At 43.2% G+C, this 18,309-nt stretch overlaps 1 protein-coding gene across 1 annotated transcript in view; it reads left to right on the forward strand.

Moving 5' to 3' along the window:
* The window catches only part of MRTFA (myocardin related transcription factor A), a 48,195-nt gene that overhangs the window by 20,880 nt on the left and 9,006 nt on the right, over positions 1-18,309 (forward strand). Inside the window, exons 3-9 of the mRNA XM_059473391.1 lie at positions 12,263-12,318; positions 13,891-13,966; positions 14,633-14,794; positions 16,205-16,380; positions 16,841-16,996; positions 17,498-17,748; positions 18,093-18,264. Of these exons, the coding sequence (XP_059329374.1) occupies positions 12,263-12,318; positions 13,891-13,966; positions 14,633-14,794; positions 16,205-16,380; positions 16,841-16,996; positions 17,498-17,748; positions 18,093-18,264 (1,049 nt within the window). The remainder of the gene's footprint in view (positions 1-12,262; positions 12,319-13,890; positions 13,967-14,632; positions 14,795-16,204; positions 16,381-16,840; positions 16,997-17,497; positions 17,749-18,092; positions 18,265-18,309) is intronic.

Here is an 18,309-nt window from a genome sequence, read left to right on the forward strand (position 1 = left end):
ATTTCATTGCAGGCTTCCATCAACACAAGGTTTTTGGACACTGTAAATATGAGGAGTGGGAGATGACACATTTGTGTCACCCTTAAGTGAGAGTGAGAGTCATGCTACTCCTGCTGTGCTTGTTCATAACAGAACTATGAATTGCTTACTTTGTCCCATGTGGAATTTTGTTTATATGGTAGAGTGGAAAGGCAAATGTTTCAACATTTTTTTACCAAGTACACTTAATCTCACTTAACCTTCCCAACCCACCAGCCACCTACAGTGGGGCTTTGCTCCACTGAAAGATCAGTGTATTGTAGTAAGAAATAAAGCATTTACAGGCAGTGAAAGAGGATTCAAAATAATTGCATTTTGTGCTTCGCTAATTCTTCTTGCTTTCTGTTTCCACTTTGTGTAACCTTTTACTAGTAGCAGGATTCATTAGTTCAAGATTAAAATTCTCAATTGCCCTTAGAAAAATGGTGGGAAACAAGTCTTCACCTGCAGCTGACATATCTGTGATCACAGTTAGAATGACAGTATCTTGAAAAAAGGAGAGCTGGATTTTTATGTTTATTCAGGTTTTGGCCTATTTTCTAACAGTGCAAATAGACAAGCCTTTTTGCTATTTGCATTTTTTTGTAGCTATGCAGAGATGATTTTCATCTTCTTGTCTTCATAAAATGCAAGTTATACAAAATCTGCTGTCTGTGCTCAACTCTTTGAACTCTGTTGTGCTGTAGAAAAACAGTCAGATGCTGTCATTTTTTAGCATCGAATTTAAAGGTTATGGCTATTGGAAGGTTTTTGGGGGGAATATCAAACACCCCATTTTTCACTCTTGGAGACAGTGTTTAAAACAGTAGCTAGTGCACATCTGAGTAGAAAGTTATGTGGAAAGTATCTTCAACTAAAACAGCAAAAATTTTTAGGGGAAAGACATTTGGCAAATGTAGCAATACTCTGTTATGCAAAATATGTGACTCTTTTTTCTCTTTTGCAAGATTTAAAGCTTCACATGCCATTTGTTTTATCCATCAGGATTGTGGTCTTTGGCTTCTGGCTGCAAGCACTAAACACAGGCAAGAATGCAAGGTTGTCATATGGCACAGTCCTGCAGGAAAGCTGTTTTGACCATCACATCTATCCAAGCAGGCAAAGCAGAAGTAGATAATTTCTGGGAATGTGCCTTGTGTTTCTCTGTAGTGGTGCTGTGTGAGTCTGAAAAATGACACAGGCATGCTTTGAAAAGGGCACTGCCTGCACTGCAAGCTAGAAGGAGACTGCTGTACAGGCTGAGAATTTCCAGGAGCTTCTTTTTCACTTCAGTGTATCTGATCTTTGCCAGTTTTTGTGCCCACATCCAACCCCTCTGTATGTTTGTGTTCTGGGATGCAGAACACGTGGCTGTGGGCAGATCCAAAGGGGATGGAGTTTGTGCTTGTGCTTGGAGGTTCTGATGGGAGGGCTTTAACAGGTGCTGAGGTGTTTCCTTGCCCTGGGTCTGTGCTACCAACACTCGGGTGCAGTCTCTGCTGGGATGTACAGCCTGCTGGATGGTCCAGCTTATTGCAGAGTACAAGAGTTTATTTTCTCCTCAGACTCCATGAGGGGAGCGTGCCATGGTTCAATTCCAACATGGCACATGATTAGAAATTACTGTAATTATAGCAGGCAGTCTAATGATTATCCTCTCATTAGGCCTTTCATATCACTTGCTACATTTTTTATTAGCAATAGGGTTAGTGGACAAAAGATAATATTTGTTAGAAAACTAAAATGCAATATTTGCTTTTTTGGGAGTCTGTGAGACATTGCTTAGAATGATTTTTGAAGAAATTGCTATTTACTGGAGACAGCTGGTGATTTAAGAGTACAGAACACAGGTTATGCTTTGGCATATCAGTGTTGATCATCATCTAGACAAAGCTTGTAGCTGCTGCTCTTTTGTGTCCAGCACAGCTACCATCACAAAAACCTAAGAATCTTTGAGATACTTATTTGGGAAGCAAACTGCTTGCCACAGGTGAGTTTGTAAGGTTAAATCATGTGTCTAGACTTCAACATGTCAACCCTAAGATTTGGCCATACATCCACACTTGTGTTTGTATAGGGTAGCTAAAAATGTTGTTTCTGCTTTAGCCTTTACCTGATAGTCTAACCACTTCTCAGTTTAGAAAAAAAAAATTAAATACTTGAAAATGATAGCTACAGTAGAACATACAAAATGTCAGAAATAAAAAAAAAGGCAAAAAAAGGTTTTATAAATTGTTTAACTGTTAATTGGGAAGTAGGAGCATCTTTCTGTGTTTGTCAGAGAAAGGAGAGGCAGGGAGCTGTTGGAACATGGCTGTAACCTACAGGTGCAGTACAGCTGCCATTGTGCTGGTGACCTAATGGGCAATTCTTCATACCTCAGATGTATTTTGTCTTCTACATAAGGGCCAGGATAGATGAACTGCTATGCCTGGGTGGAGTTTTACTGACTTGGAGTTGTTGCAGTGTAGCTACACAGCCGACATTTCAAGGTTGTGGAGTGTTCTATTAGAGCTGCAGCTAAACCCATTGCTTTAACACCCTGAAATATTTCTTCCTGCTACGTAATGTGTTCCCATCATTCTCTCACCACTTTACATACCAGATCTTTGTAGTGACATTCCTGCAGTTTTATGGAATCTATTTATAGTAGTAAAGCAAAAATACAAATTTTCACTTCGCTGCCATTTTATCTCTGCTGTTCTGCACATTGGCAGCTGCTTCTCTGTCATGCTTTTAAGCTGGAACTGTAATTTTGATTAGGGCAAGGAGTTAAAAACATATATGTGGAACTAAATAAATAAAGCTGCAGCTAGACTTTAATATACTCAGTGTCATGTTCTGAGAATAAGACTGGAACACTAAACAAGTATTGTAAAATAAATTTTAAAAAAAGTAGAGGACACTTGAAGCTGTCCTCTACGTTTTTTTTCTATTTCTGGTGTGTTGCACAGAAATCTGTAGCTGGTTTTATTTTAATTTGATTGTGTACCTATAACTTGTCTCCAAGGAGCTATTTGCTGTTTATTTGACTAAGATAATTTTTCTTAAAGCACAATTTCAAAGCCTTCAGGCTTTGTGTGTAGAAGGCTGTCTGTACATTTAAGCTGAGGACTGAGAGGACTAATAACTGCATCTGCTTTGCTTGTATTTTTAGATATCTGTCTGAAAGTGTTTTCCATGCATTTATATGATCTGTAATTAATAAAATATGAGTAATAAAGTTCATTATGTTAGGATGGAAATGTGCTGTTTGCCCCTTCTGAAGCTGTAGAAGGAAGACCATGCTCAGGTGTTTGATAGGCTGCATTTGGTCCTTGATCCCTGTCATGATAGAAGATTTAACTCTGCCAGTTGCAAGAGAAACGTGATGGTTCTGGGGAATAAAGTCTGATAGGCAATGCAGTTTTTTCCCTTTGTGTTCCCACACTTGTCTTAGCTTCATTCTTACTTGTTGTCTGGGAGTGGTCTCTCCTTTTTGTGACCCCATGCCTTTCTCACCCTGGGCACTCTGGAAAATTTTCAGAAGAGTTTGCAAAGGCCAATTATCCATGCAAGGCACAGGCATGAAGTCTGGTCCACAAATGCATGGATCACAGGGTTCCTGGTAGAAGTTCCTTGTGTCCCTTTTCCTTTCCAGTTTGGAGGTGGTATAATCCTGATTGTAATGAAGCTTTGCCTTTTTTATTTCAGGATTTTAGTAGTGCCTTTTGAATGCCAAGAGTTAATGGCGATGGATGGAGCAGATTATACATTGTTTGTATTTTCTGTAAATGTTTTTTGACACAAAGCCATAGCCATAGTCATCCACAGATCTGATAACTGTTACCATGGGTGACAATTTCCATTTTGCTTCTAAAGAGGATGAACTTTCTGAGAAATTGCACATATGTTAGATTTTAAATTAACTCAGTGTTGGGCCTCGGAAAAATCTTTGTCCTTTCTGCCAGTAATTTCATGTTTACTGTGACAAACCTTTAGGCTTTTCACACAGTTAATGAAAACCTTAAACTTCAGCAGCATTGTCAGTGGGATATTGCTGTACTAAAGTTACTGACAGCCTCGCTGAAAGTGGTTTCTGGAGCAGGGCCTGCTGCAGGTGTTGGGAGCAGCTCAGCTGGGGGTGTCTCCATGGTGAGAGAGCTGAGGCAGGGTACCACAGTTCTCCCTGCCTGTGTGCTTCTGCAGCCAGGCAAGCCCAGTGCAGGGAGCTGGACATGGCTCTTCCTGGGCAGAACAGCTGCCTGAGCTGTGCAGGTTCAGGATGCTGAGCCAGGAGAAGGGCTGGCTCTCTGAGGCAGGGTGTCAGGGAGGCAGGACCTCAGCTCTGGCTGCCCCAGCAGCCTGGGCTCACCAAGCAATCTGCTAACAGGGACTTCATTTGGCTGCACTTTTTCTGTGTGTGTCCCTGTGGACTGGAATAGCTGGGCAGTGCTGCTACAAGCTGCAGTTCTGTATCAGTGATGCTGTGCTTTGGCAGTGCTGGCAAAGGGAAGGAGCCTTTCTCCAGTCTTTCCTCTGTTTGGGACTAGGAACACTCATAATCCTTCAGTCACAGCAACATTCTCACTGAAGGGTGTCACTGAAGGGCAAGCTGCATTTGTTTGAATGCCAAAGAAGTGTTTCTTACCTTCATAAACATATTTACATTTACTTTTTTATGACAGTCTTAATTTTTAATTTTCTGAGTTTATGTATTTTGGGATTTGAATACTCATGATTTACCAGTTGTGGCTTCTTTTCCTGTCTTTAACTTGACACTCATATTTTAGCCTTAATCCAAGGTCATTGACCAGGTATGGTATCAAGAATTCTGAAGTGTGATCAGTTCTGTGTCCTGAATGAGAAACTCTCCAGAGCTGCAAATAGAGAAAAGGATGCTGATGGAGATCTCTCTTCCCTCAGCTGTGTATTCTCCAGCCCCTTTTCATATTTCTGTAGGACACAGCAGCAGCTCTTTGACACTGCCCCACTGGCAAGATTACAACTCCTTCTGTGCATGTGACCCAGAATTTTAATACCTTTTTCTTCCATGCTGTGAGAAATGCCTTTTGAAAATGGGGTGAAGCTGAAGGGAGGAAGAAAGTGCTAAAACTGCCTTGCTCTGTGGTTCAAGTTCTGTGTCTCTTAGCAAATCCTATGGGTGGGAGCCCCACCCTCAACCAACAGCGGAAGCCATCGAGCCTATTTGCAGCACTTTATCTCATCTTTTTACGAAAGCATAGTAAACAAGAGAGAGAAACCAGACTTGGGTTGAGGGCAGGACTCAGTAGCTGCAGCAGAAGGCACTCTGCCATTCTGAATTAGATCAGCGTGTCTGAGTTTGGGTTTGGATATGTCTCTTGGTCAGAAGCAGAGGAAGGTTTTTCCTTTCCCTTAGGAATGAGTCTAACTGAGGAGTATTTGACTCAGTAGTCTGAATTTAGCTGTAGCCTTTCTACAAACATTGTGTGTTGTTTTGCCAACTGATTTGCAGTTGAAATATTACCTTGTTGCCTATGATGAGCTAGATGCTATGGCCAAGGAAAGCTCATGTGCTTCCTCTCCTCTGTCAGTCTACAAGTCTGATAACCTTGAGTAGTGATTTACTGATTGCAGGAAGCTTTGCAGCCTCTGCTTCCCACAAGGTACTTGAGCTATGAGGATCTGTGCAGATCCTTTTGCCTTTCCTTCTTCCCTCTGTTTGGTTCCATGCAAACCTCAGTGCCTTCTGTCAGCTGTATAAGCAAATGTAGGGTGTATGGGTATTTTGACCTCTTTTTCTCAGCAGTTGGGTCAGTCCCCTTCCCCTGCTGTGTTTCATTCTTAGAGTGTCTCAGTGTGGTTCTGATTCCACTTATTTCTCACACTAGGTGACAGGAACTCAGAGGTCTGCATATGAATATCTTTGAAAGCTTTGCATGGCTAAAATCTGCTTTTGTACACTGCAGGGTAAACCCTGAACAGAAGTCTTTGGGCCATTTTGCCCAGCGTTTTGTCTTGCTGTTATGTTGAAGATTTGGGTTTGATTCCTGATCCTTGATTCAGTCTGTTGTTTATAGCAGCAGCAGTTTGATGCTTTGCAGCAGTGTCTCAAGGCCTGGCTGGATGGGACTTTGTGCAGTCTGGTCTGGTGGAAGGTGTCCCTGCAGCCATAGAAAGGGGATTGGAACTGCATGATCTTTTAATGTTTCTTCCAACCAAACCATTCTGTGGTTCTGTGACTCATTTGCACTTTGCCATCTGCAAAATGTGGCTTGGACTGCTGGAACACTGAACTCAGGCATTGCAGTTTTGCACCCTGTTTCATGGGAATTAATACATTGCTCTGAAGTGAAGATTTAACAACTTTCATCTCTGGGCTTTGTATGGAAAGGTGAATGTAGATGGTCTTGTGTGCTGCTGGTTGGTTTTGGGGGTCAGATGCACGAACACAGTTGCAGTGTTTAGCTGCAATATTTTTGAAGCAGGGTGGAGGCACAGAACAGTTGCATCATTGATGTGCAGGGAGGTTTCTCGTGGTCGCTGAGGGTGTGGCCACAAAGATGCTAATGCTTCAGGAATTCCAGAGATGAAGCCTCAAAATGCTCCACAACAGGCAGCAGAGAGACTAAAGAAATTGGATGCTGTGGTAGGAATTTCAAGAGATCCTTGCTAGCCAGCCCATCTGTGACAAGAAAATCAAGTCCTGCTGTCAGTCATCTAAAGGTGAGGGGTAAAACTCATCCTTCTAACAGCAGATGTTACAAACTGCCACGGCTGTCCAGGTGCAACAAAAGTGTGAACAGCTCAGAGGAGGTCACCTGCTGGACTGTGCTGTCCCAGCCCCATTGGTGATGCCATTGCCCCATCTGTCACTGAGCCCTTTAGTGCTTGTTGGGCCATTTGTAACACAGCCTGTTTTCCTGTGGTGGATGGGGCAATTTGAAGATGTGGGGGCCATGGTTCAGCAGGATGGGGCTCCTGCTACAGTGCTGGCCTTAAACTCAGCCCCTCATTTCTGACTTTGTCTGGCAGGGCAGTTGTGCTCAGCTTTGCTGACACTATTATTTGTGGAGCTGTGCTGTAAACCAGCATACCAATCCAGGTTAAAATAACTCTTTCAAAACAACTGTGATCAGAGTCTACAGATGATTTTGTCAGCATAACCACAGACTGACATGCTTTGTCCCAGACCTAGCTACAGGAATGAGGGCAGAAAGTGGAACTGCAGGTTACTGAGGCTGAAAATGCCGTGTACATGTCATGTAGAAATAAAATCAAAAGGCAGGCAGGAGGTAACCTGACTGAAATTGGGCATTGCAGAAGTTACTTCTGCATTGTCAACTATTTATTTTCTGCATACAGTGGAAACAAAAAACCCAACAGCTCATACTGCTGTTGTGCTGTTGTAGTTTGGCAAGTTTGGTGGGTTTTTTTCCTTTAGCAGCTCTCTGTTCTCCTCAGGGCTCACTCAAAGGTAGCTGGACAGTTAGATCAGGGATTCAGGTTAAGTTTGGAGGGGGGCAGGTGCCATGGAGAGGTGCAGGAGATACTTTGTAGCAACACTTCCTTAGAGCTCCCTGTGCAGTGCAATTGGAGCATCAGCGGCAAGGCAGAAGCACGTGGGACATGGAAAAGGGGGGAAAAGGAGATCATTACTGAAGCTGGATCTACCAGCAGACTAAATATTTGTTGAAATGCTTCCCAGGGAATTCAGGGTATTAAATGTGGTTTTGCACTTCTTGGGTTTAGTAAGGTGCTTGAAAAAGCCTTTCCTGATGTTTTGGGAAGAAAGATGGAGCTACTGAAGCTGCCTATGCACCTTGTGAGGGAACAGGATTGGAATAAAGGCTTGGTGTCAGATTGGGAGGTGGAGTTGAGCAGGGCTGTTGGGTGGGATGGGAAGGGAGAAACTCAGTGTTTGCCATGATTCAGTGTTTTCAGTGACTTTTCAGTAAACAGAGGAACAGTTTGTCTGTTTATTAAGCTCCAGGTTAGTAGGCTGGGGGGAGGACAGGACTGGGACTCCCAATGTTTGAAGAAGCCAACAACTATGGAATAAAATGAAAGAAAAAGGCAGAATGTCTACATTTTGTAACACCTAGTCAGTGGCTTGAATTGAGGATGAAGAGTGGCTGGCTTGGTACCAGCTCTGCAGAAGAGGATTGGAGACCTTTAGTGGATTGTGAGACAAGCACAAGTGAATGTTGTTTGTTTTATGTACACAGACAAGGCAAACTGTCTGGGACATGTGGCTGAGAAGTGTTATTGAATAATCATTTATCTGTGTAACAGCCAGTAAAGCCTAGACTGGAATATGTACCCAGTTCTGGACACTAGGCTTCAACAAAAATGCACCTTAAATGGAAGGAGTCCAAAAGGGACCAAACCAGCAAAGGTTTGGATAATGTTACCTGCAAGGGAAGGTTGAAGCAACTGCCTTTGGTCATTTTGTGTATCAGAAGATTGTAGGAGAACCAAAGTTTTCAAAAGGGATAGATGCAAAGAGGAAGAAAATAAATCATTCTCTGTAATGTTTGCAGGTAAGGTAGAGAACAAAGAATAAATAAATATATTTATTTATTCCATCCTATGAATAGTAGGAAGGAAAATATAAGTTAGACATTCAGAAAGGTTTTTAAATAGTAACAACATTTGTGTAGTGGGATAATTTCTCTGCAATAATATTACATTTTTCATGAGAGGTCTCCAAGAACAGGTTAGACAAACTACTGTAAGGAATAGTTGAGTGTATTTTATGCAGGCTGAGCAGGCAGAAAGCATCAGGTGACTGGAGTTTCCTCATCCCTAACCCTCTGTGGTTATATCTGATGCTTCAGCTCCTAAGGGCTGTGGACAGAGTGGGAATGCTGCCCCACACCCCCCTGGTTTGCACAGGTTCTGCTCCACCAGCTCAGCCACTCATTCACATGCACTGATGTGGCTGAGAATGGTAGAGCTTTGTCAGTTTGGATAGCTTTGAGTGGAATGGATGGAGCAACACTCTGGTGAGCAAGCCAGATGGGTTATGAGGCACAGGAACAGTTTTGCAGGGATCAGTGCTAAGTGGCTGGGAAGGGCAGTGGTAGGAGCTGGAAAAGGGGCATATCTGCACTTTAGGGACTCCTTTAGAGCTCATCCAGAACCTTACTGCTTCAGAGTTCTTCATAGGATTTTTTTTTTTTTGTTTTGTTATTTTGTTATATTAACTGTGGTAAAGTTAACAGAGTAGCTCCACAGCTCTGGTCTAAGTAGTGATTTCAAAGCCAGAAATGTGCAAGGATTAGTTAACTTCAAATAGAGTATGATTTTACAATAGACACCCTGTTCTGACATATCAACCTCATCCTAGATTGCTGCAGGAAGTAGTGAAGGATTTGTGCCCTCTTGACATTTTCAGAGGTCAAATATGAAATCCTCTGTCATGTTGCCAGCCCAGAGAGCTGCATCCCAGTGCACGTTTCAGAGAACAAGCCGTGAGAGACTGGAAGTGGTCTTTACAAGATTATTCCTGCAACAGCTCTGCATTATTTACTATTAAATGCATATGTGTTTTTCTTTTTTCCTACTCAGGGATTCTTCTCTTGCTTTGTTCTTTTGTGTGCAAGAGTTTTCCTGGGACTACCTATGACACCAGCTGAACCCCTGCAGTTGACTTTTCTGACCATTAGCTGTGGTCAGGGAAATGTCACTTAAAGTTCATCTGCTGCCTCGTACTGACAGCAGAGGTAGGCAGGGAGGGGAGAGTAAAGAATTACTGCTGTGCCTGCAAATTCTGGTAGAGAGCTTTTGAAGACTCAGGATGAATCCTGCTTCACTTGTCTCCAGGGTAGATGTTTATACAGATTCAAGTGTTGCTTGCTATCTTTGCCCAAGTGGACCTGAGCTTTTATTTTGCTTTTGTGTGAGATGCCCACAATGAAAGGAGAGCATGTTCAGGTTCAAGCACATGTGTGTTCACAAGCAGCTCACTTGACTTGAAAAGTTTGTTCCTTGCTCTTCATTGGAGTGCCATGGTCAGGCTGCCCAGGACACCTCATTGCAGGCATCAGCTGAGGCCTTGTTGGTGCCTCAGCTAGATGGAGAAGTTTTTTGCCTTATTTTTGTAGTTACTGCAAAACAATATCCCTGGTTTATCTCTGGTTTATCTCAAAGTGCATTTCACAGCTTGTGTAACTTTCTCTGGCAATTTCTCTCTGTAACCAGATTTATGGAACTAATCTGAGCAGGAACTGTTGGCCCCATTGTTGTAGGGGTCTATATACACAATCACTGTGGTTTTCAGTTACTGTTAATTTATTCTACAAATTATTCTTCATTCACTTCTGTAGTCCAAATCCCATCTACGATGCCTGGCATGTTCAGAATTCCTGCCATGTGGACTGAATGCTACTTCTTACCCCATTGGTGTGAACCCAGAGGTGATACCTTTCCCTGGTCCTAAAAAATTGAGTGCCAGACACAGTTAAGGGATTAGGGTCCCACAGTTAAGGGATAAGGGTTTTTACCTCAGTATTTTAATAAGGATCCTTATGCACCACTTCACCGAGGTGGGTGCACTGCAATACACACACACACCCCATAGATGGCAAATACAATTTATAGACCTTACAAATTAGCATATCTCACAAGGATGCCCCAGTGGGAGGCCTGGATGAGTGGTGTGACATTCCCCCATCTGAGGAATTCCCCCCTGGAAGGGCCAAATCTCCAGTTTACAGGATATGTTCTAGGGAGGACCTTGGTTTCCCGAGATAGCGTTGGGCTTTCCAGCCCCCAGCTGCAAGGCCTTTAGGATGTTTGGTCTCCTGACAGAATACTAGGACAATGCTCAGTTATCAGATTTAAGGAATTACTAGTATGTATCCTAAGAATACTGAGAATACGTAAAAGTTGTATAAAAGAAAAGGCTAAAAATAATTTTGGTATCAGAAGGACTCTCTGTATTTCACAGAATGTGTTGTAAAACTTTCTATGGTCACTCCATTTCATTCTGTAAGAAAGGGTATGGAAGGCTCCACGAGTGTTAGAAGTAGTTTCTTACATTGCATTTATGCAGGGACTTTATTTTTTAAGTCTTTTGAGACTTCATTATGGACTTGTATTTGAGAACTACTTAATCACTGGTCTTAAGAGAAAAATAATATCAGCAGACTATTTATCACAGGATTTAGAGGAACATTTCAGAGTTACTAACTATATGAGCTTAGTTTTCTGTCTTCAAAACTTATCTTTATCTTTAAAGCTGAAGTTCTTTAACTTTTCTGTTTAGCTTGGTGATAATTCAGATGGTTTAGGATATGAGTATTTTAGAAATATGAAAAGAAATTATTACACTCCGTTCAGCTACTTAATACAAACCACAGTGTGGTCGTTATTTAAAAAAAACAAGCTACTTGCAGCTTCAGGGAAACTGTGAGGAGCTACTGACACCATCATCCCCCTGCTCTGGTTTTACTGTGGGACGTGAGCTTTGTGTGCTCCAGAGGAGCCAGGCAGAGTGAGAGATTCCTCCAGGGTTAGTGTGGTCCTGGACAGCAGAGGATCAGTTTCTTAAAACCTGATCCATTTTGGCTCTGGTTTTAAACAGGGCCCAAGGGGGTGAGAAGGCCTGTTCTGTGGAGAGCTGAAGTTAATTCCTCAAGCTGTGGTTTTCTGTCAATAGACAGATGTACTTTTCTCTCCAAGTGCCTCTGTTCCCACAGTAATTTCTCTTTCAGGGAGCAGTATTTGGGTCCTGTGGACCCTCAGGTTTTGCAGCCAGTCCTTGCATGTGTACAAAACACAGATCCAGATTCAGGAATGACTTGCAGCTTCCTTTGACATTAAAAGATAGTAAAGGGGATTTACGGTTCATTAGCATTGTCCCCATCCTTCCAACAGTCTGACCTCTTCAGTGTTTCAGAGCCATTCCCACAAGGGTCCTGGATATCCTCCTCTCTATTGAAGCTTGTTGAGGCTTTTTTGGGGGGCTGTTTCTGAATCCCATTCTTGGACCCAGCTTTGGGAACAGTGATTAGTTTGACTAAGAGTGTACTTGTAGACACTTGTTAGACACTCCAATGGCCCACAAAAATTTCAGCTCAGTTCCTGTGTCCCTGTGCTGTCAGATGGAGAATGGCACTTTCCATTGCTTTGTACCAGCTGGAGATGTGCCTCAGTGGGTTGGAAGATGCAGGAGGCAGTTGCTGTGGTGTGTTTAACTTGGTTGGCCTGAAGGGTTGTGCAGTGAGAGAACTTCCATCATTCTAATTCATTCACTAAATGCTTTTCCTCTCCACAGCTCTGAAAAGTCCAGCTGCATTTCATGAACAAAGAAAGAGTTTGGAGCGTGCCAGGGTAAGATGCAATATAATCTTTAGTGTTTTGGGAAAGTCAGGAATTGTACGTCTTGTGTTTTGGGCATCCTGTAGCTGTTAATGAGATGCAGAAGGGAAATGTTCATGTTCTGGATGTCATACAGCCTTCTGGAGTCAGAGGTGTATTAGATGGGGTGTTCTGCAGCTTGCATGTGGTGCTGGTTAACCCTCAGTGAACAAGTTATGCCTAAAGCCCATTGAAAATGGTGCCTGGATTTTCCCTAGAGTCATCTTTCTTGAAGTGGCTGACACTCTTCTTTCCCACTGTCCAGGCACTTGACATTTTTATTTTTATGGTGTTTATTTTGCCCTTAAATGCTATTGAATGCTCTTATCACGTGGAGCTCAGTTCCACCTTTGAGGAAAGTTTCTCTGTTACCCGCACATGCAATTTTTACCTAGGAGACCAGAAAAATTGAAAATTGAATAGAGAGGATCCCCCCAAAAATCTTGACACTGAAATCACAAACTTCTGGCTCTACAGAAGGAGGAAGCCAGGCATCATACTTCATGTGCCACCTTTTCTAACTGGGGAGTTTCTTGGTAATTTCTGTTCCTCAAAAGGCCTCTGGGGATATTTTTTTCTGATTAGCCTACAGTGGAATGAAACTTGTTATGACTAAGATTTGTTTTAAAAGTGAAAGCAGCATAAGTAAAAAAAAATAAGAGCTGTGATTAAGAACTGTAAGGGAAGCCATTTAAACTGTGGAAGGATTGCAACAGGGGACTTTGCCTTAAGACCAGTCACCAAAGGTCTTTTGCTTATTTCTCTTTTTTTTCCTAAAACCTTACTAAGTTAATATTTTTATGTGGGCAGCTGAGCAACCATGGTGCAGTTTTCTGACTGACTTTAATACTTATTTTCTCTGAAGGCCCATCCTGATGTCCAGTACTTGCCAGTCTATTACCTGCTGCTTCCAGATTCCCACTGCTCAGCAGTGTAAAGAGTAACATGTTCAGCCTGTCAGGGTCATCTCTGTCCATTGCTCCATAGTGCTTTCTGCTTCTAAAAGCAGGTCTGGAAGTGAAATAAGCCTTGTCACAGCATTTAGATTCTGCCCCTCAAGGGACTGCATGGGGTCTTTGGCTCAACAAATAACATATCTTTAATCAAATTAAAAAGGATGCCCAAACCACAAGTCAGCCCTGAATGCCAGCAGTACATGAAAGTATATTCTGTGGACAGTGGATCCAGTGCATTTATCTCTCACATAAAAAGAAATCTCATGGATGTTTCCCTGAGACAAGTTAGTGGTGGTGCATACAACAGGAAAAGAGGACTTCTGCTCCTGAGGAAGTGCTTCCCAGTTTCTGTTCTGTGGGGCAGCATTGCACAATTGGCTGAGGTAATTATAATAGAAGGTCATCTTTAGAGTAAGCTCATTTTCTGGGTGCCCTGGGACAGGAGATGGGTCCCTTCTCCGGTTTGTGCTTATTTAGATGTCAGTAACAGCTAAAGATGGTTGTTTGTTTTCATTGTGCTGCTCAAGAGTCCCTCACTCCTGTGTCCAGTCAGCTGAAGGAGGTTCTTGTTTCTCTGTTTTTGCTGCAGACAGAGGACTATCTGAAACGCAAAATCCGCTCCCGGCCCGAGAGATCAGAGCTGGTTAGGATGCACATTCTGGAAGGTATGGCAAGTGCTGAACCTGAAAACATCAACAATAAACTTTATTGTAACTACCTTTTTAACAGCTTTCTGCTTTGCCTCTGACCTCCAAAGCTTCCTTCCACTTGGGAATGGGCAGAAGATCATGCCTGGTGCATGATTCCTTGAGAGGGATTCAACTCTGCTTGCTCAGAATTATTCTCAGAAAAATCTGTTGTGTGAATTCAAATTGTGCAGTTTTGTATAGGTGAGCAACAATGAAATAGAATGACCATGGATTGCTTTTCTGCTAAGGGAAGACACTGTAAAACGTCCAAGAGGGATTGAGGCAGATTTGATCTGATTAATAACAAACCTCAGTTTCAGAGAGGGAGTGCTTTGCTGCTGCTGAGCACCAAGCTTGGGGCACAACCTGGGGGAAAGGTTGCATGAGAATTGGGTGACATCAGTTTGAGAACAGTGAATTTGTCAAAAGGGCTGCTGTAGTTATCTTTACAACCTAAATATACATAACATCTGTAATATCTTTGTAGTGCATAGTTACCTGTTGTTATCTATCAACTATTTTTCTGCACAGTTACCCACTGTTATCTACAGTTGCCTTTCTGAATAGAATTTAAATACTGCTGAAGGGCAAGGGTTGACCATTGTTGGATTGATGCCATTTTATTTACTTTGCCCCAAACAGAGACCTCAGCTGAACCCTCCTTGCAGGCTAAGCAGCTGAAGCTGAAGAGAGCCAGACTGGCAGATGACCTCAATGAGAAGATAGCACAGAGGCCAGGGCCCATGGAGCTGGTGGAGAAGAACATCTTGCCTGTAGAGTCAAGCCTGAAGGAAGCTATTATTGGTAAGGTCAGAGGAGGATCTTTGTGGAGGGCATTTCCCAGATGTGCTGTGATTACCTATCAATTTACCTGCATGTCTAAGAGAGTGTAACCCCATGGCTGGTCTCATTTTCCTGGCCCTGAATCACAGGCTTTCAGCCCAAGGATTCAGAAAAGATCTCCCTCTGGCCCAGATAATGCTATGGAGACATTAAATTATAGGGAATGTGGACATTTCCAAAACAATATGAAAGCAGTTGTATACCCTAAAGACTTGAAAGGCTGTTGAAGATTGTATTCCCTAGATTGTCTCCTTAAAATCCCTCTCTCAGTATAACATGTCAACAATGTTGGTCAGGGAGAACCCACTGACTTAGATCAGGAGGGGAGACAGAATGTAAACAGGTGTGATGAAACAAAAGATGTCTGTGAACTCAAAAACTTCAGAGGATTCGAGCCCTTTAAAAATAAACCAGAACAGATGTAAATCATGCCAGTGCCATTCCAAGGGCTGAGAGGAATGCTGAGGAATAGCCTTCCCACTGCCTGAGCAGTGCTCTTTCCTGTCTCCCCAGACTGAGCAGTCTGTGTGTCTGTGGTTATTCATCCCCTCAAACACGCACAGCTACTGTAAAGACAAATGGGACACAACTGTGAGCAAGATGGAATACTTTCCATAAAAAAGGAAAAGGACAGTGTTGTGAGAGAGCCTGGCTTCACTGTTGAACAAGAAGTAGTTGAGGAAGGGTGAACTTGTGAACTGAAGCATAGGAGATGTGGCTTCCTTCTGACAGAGCAAAGTACGTCTCTGAATTCCTCTTGATTTTAGGTGAGGTCAAATGACAGTATTCCCCTGCTTAGCAGGATTAATTTGAGAAAATGTAGCTTAAAAAAACTTTAGTATATTACAAGTGTACACTCATTTGAATTTATGTACTGGGCATGTAGATGGACAGAAATGCTAATAGCAGCCAGGGCCATCACTTAATCCATAGTCCTTATTGCTTGTAAGACTAGAGGACAGTTTGGGATTCTGTCTTCCAAGACAGAAGAATCCAAGAGATTCTACCTCCTAACATACAGGACGAACACCAAAAAAGCCATTATTCAATCTTATACTGTCCAGTCTTCTTCTTTGGAACCACATGCCACTGAGCTGGGTTTGGGCAGACCTGAGATCTCTTCTTACACTCACTGATCTTGCCAGGCTTGGAAGCCAGGGAAATGGTTCACCCCAGTCCACATCACTTTATTGTACTGATAGTGAATGTAAACACTTAAACCTGATCCAGTTTGGACTCTGTTCTCTCATTTTTAGCTGGTGCTTTAAGCACAGCTCTCCATGCCATCATTGTCGTTGTGAAACACCTAGTGTCAAGCCGAGTAATTTCTTATTCCACTTTATAGACCACAATTGATGTTTGTGTTTTCAGTTGGACAGGTGAACTACCCAAAGGTTGCAGACAACTCCTCCTTTGATGAGGACAGCAGTGATGCCCTCTCCCCCGAACAGCCAGCCAGCCATGAGTCCCAAGGCTCTGTGCCATCGCCGATGGACTCCCGGATTTGTGAGCCTCTCCCTAGCACCACTGGCACATCACTAGCTCAGGTGAGAATGTGCAGGCCTCCTGCAGTGCCCTGGAGATTCATGCTGATTTGTGGCAGAGGAGCCCAGAAAGTGAGACTGAGGCTTCCCTTAGAGATACAGTCTGTGAGATTTCACAAGGGGTTTTGGCTCCGTGTGGTGTCAGTTACGTCCTCCTCTGGTTGTTCCCAAACCCTCATGGTGGTGCCTTGTGGGGAACTGGGCAGCCATTGCTTGGTGATACAGCCCATGTGCAACTGATCCCAGCAGGAAATGCTGGGAGGAGATACAGCTGTTGGATTTTGATTCCTTTTCTGCCCTAAGAAGTTGTACTGCTTCTCAGGGACAACTAAAGCAGTGCATTAAAGGCATCCGATTAAAAATTTGAAGGCCATGCTCCTTCCTAAGTGAACACTTCCTGCACCCTGTTAAAGTATTTCCCTCCTTTTGTGTGTATTCATTATGCTTTTTTCTGTCCCTGCAGGGTTCATCCCAGTTGCAGATTAGTGCAGACTCCAGTGAAACTCTTTTCCTACCTGAGCAGCCACCTCCACCACTGCCACCTCCGCCTCTTCTGCCCCCTAGTCTTACCAATGGAGTGGCTCTTACTGCTGCCAAGCCCCCACCAACACTCATTAAGGTACTGTTTTGGCTGATGTCTTTATTGTTGTAGTCTGAAGGAAGATAAGAAGGTTACTTTTAAGCAGGTTTGGAGTTGGAAGTATTAGATTAACAGATGCAAAGGGAGGAAACATTTCTCACTAGTGTCTTCCTCCGACACTAATTGTAACATATTTAATGGGGTTTTCTGTTCCATCGTGTATTCACCTTCTATAAAACGGATGCTGAATGCAAAATGTTTTGAAATTATCAGTGTTATCTGTAATTAGAGTCAATGAGTCTGCACTGGATGAGCAAATGATCTGATGTGCTGGGAAAGGTGACCTGCATTATGGTGCAGCATAAGCTGCTGCCAGTCTATGTCTGTAATGTCTCAGTTAGAGAAGCATGGAAAGACCCTGAGGTGAACAAACTAGAAAACTTCAAAATTAAAATCCCAGTGTGTGTTCTGGTTTACATGGAGTATTACATTATATCAGTGTTTCCTTTCTGACTTGCTTCCTCCTTTTTTTCTAAATAGCAAAGCCAGCCCAAGTCTGCTAGTGAGAAGTCTCAGCGCAGTAAAAAAGCCAAGGAGTTGAAGCCGAAAGTCAAGAAGCTAAAGTATCATCAGTATATCCCCCCGGACCAAAAGCAGGACAAGGGAGCTCCTCCCATGGATTCATCCTATGCCAAAATACTGCAGCAACAGCAGCTCTTTCTCCAGCTTCAGATCCTCAACCAGCAGCAGCAGCACTACAACTATCAGACCATCCTGCCAGCCCCACCTAAGTATGGGTCTGCAGGAGCAGGTCACTTAGCAGCACTCTTAGTAGAGACCTGGTGTTCTGGGTGTGAGGGGTGGCCTCTGGGTGTGACAGTGTGACACATTCAGCCGTGTAGGTTCCAGAGGGCCTCAAAAAGAGCTGGTGCAAGATGAATTGGGCAAAAGCAGCTGAAGTGAGTCAGTTGGCACAGCAAGGAGCATGGATATAGTTGAGAGCATTGGTGTGCTTCAGAGTCTAGGGCAGCACTAGTGACCCAGATGTTTCTGAATGTGTATGTTTGTGGACACTGTGGGCCTCTGGTGTCTTTCTGCCGTGGTTTTGATGTCTGTGTTCTTTCTTTTCCTGCAGGCCTCCAGGAGAGCAGCAGAGTGGTGCCAGTGCCCCTGCTGTACGCAATCTCTCTGCCACAGTCAGCAGCACACCTTCAGTATCTTCTGGTTCAGGTGGGCTGAGTAGACAAAACAGTAACGCTGCAGTGGGCAAGCCTGGCCCTCTCCCTGCCAACCTGGATGAGATGAAGGTAAATGTCCTGTGAAGCTGAACAGACCCTTTCTGCCATTGTCAG

Source organism: Ammospiza nelsoni, chromosome 5 (genome assembly GCF_027579445.1).
Source record: "Ammospiza nelsoni isolate bAmmNel1 chromosome 5, bAmmNel1.pri, whole genome shotgun sequence".
Classification (NCBI taxonomy): domain Eukaryota; kingdom Metazoa; phylum Chordata; class Aves; order Passeriformes; family Passerellidae; genus Ammospiza; species Ammospiza nelsoni.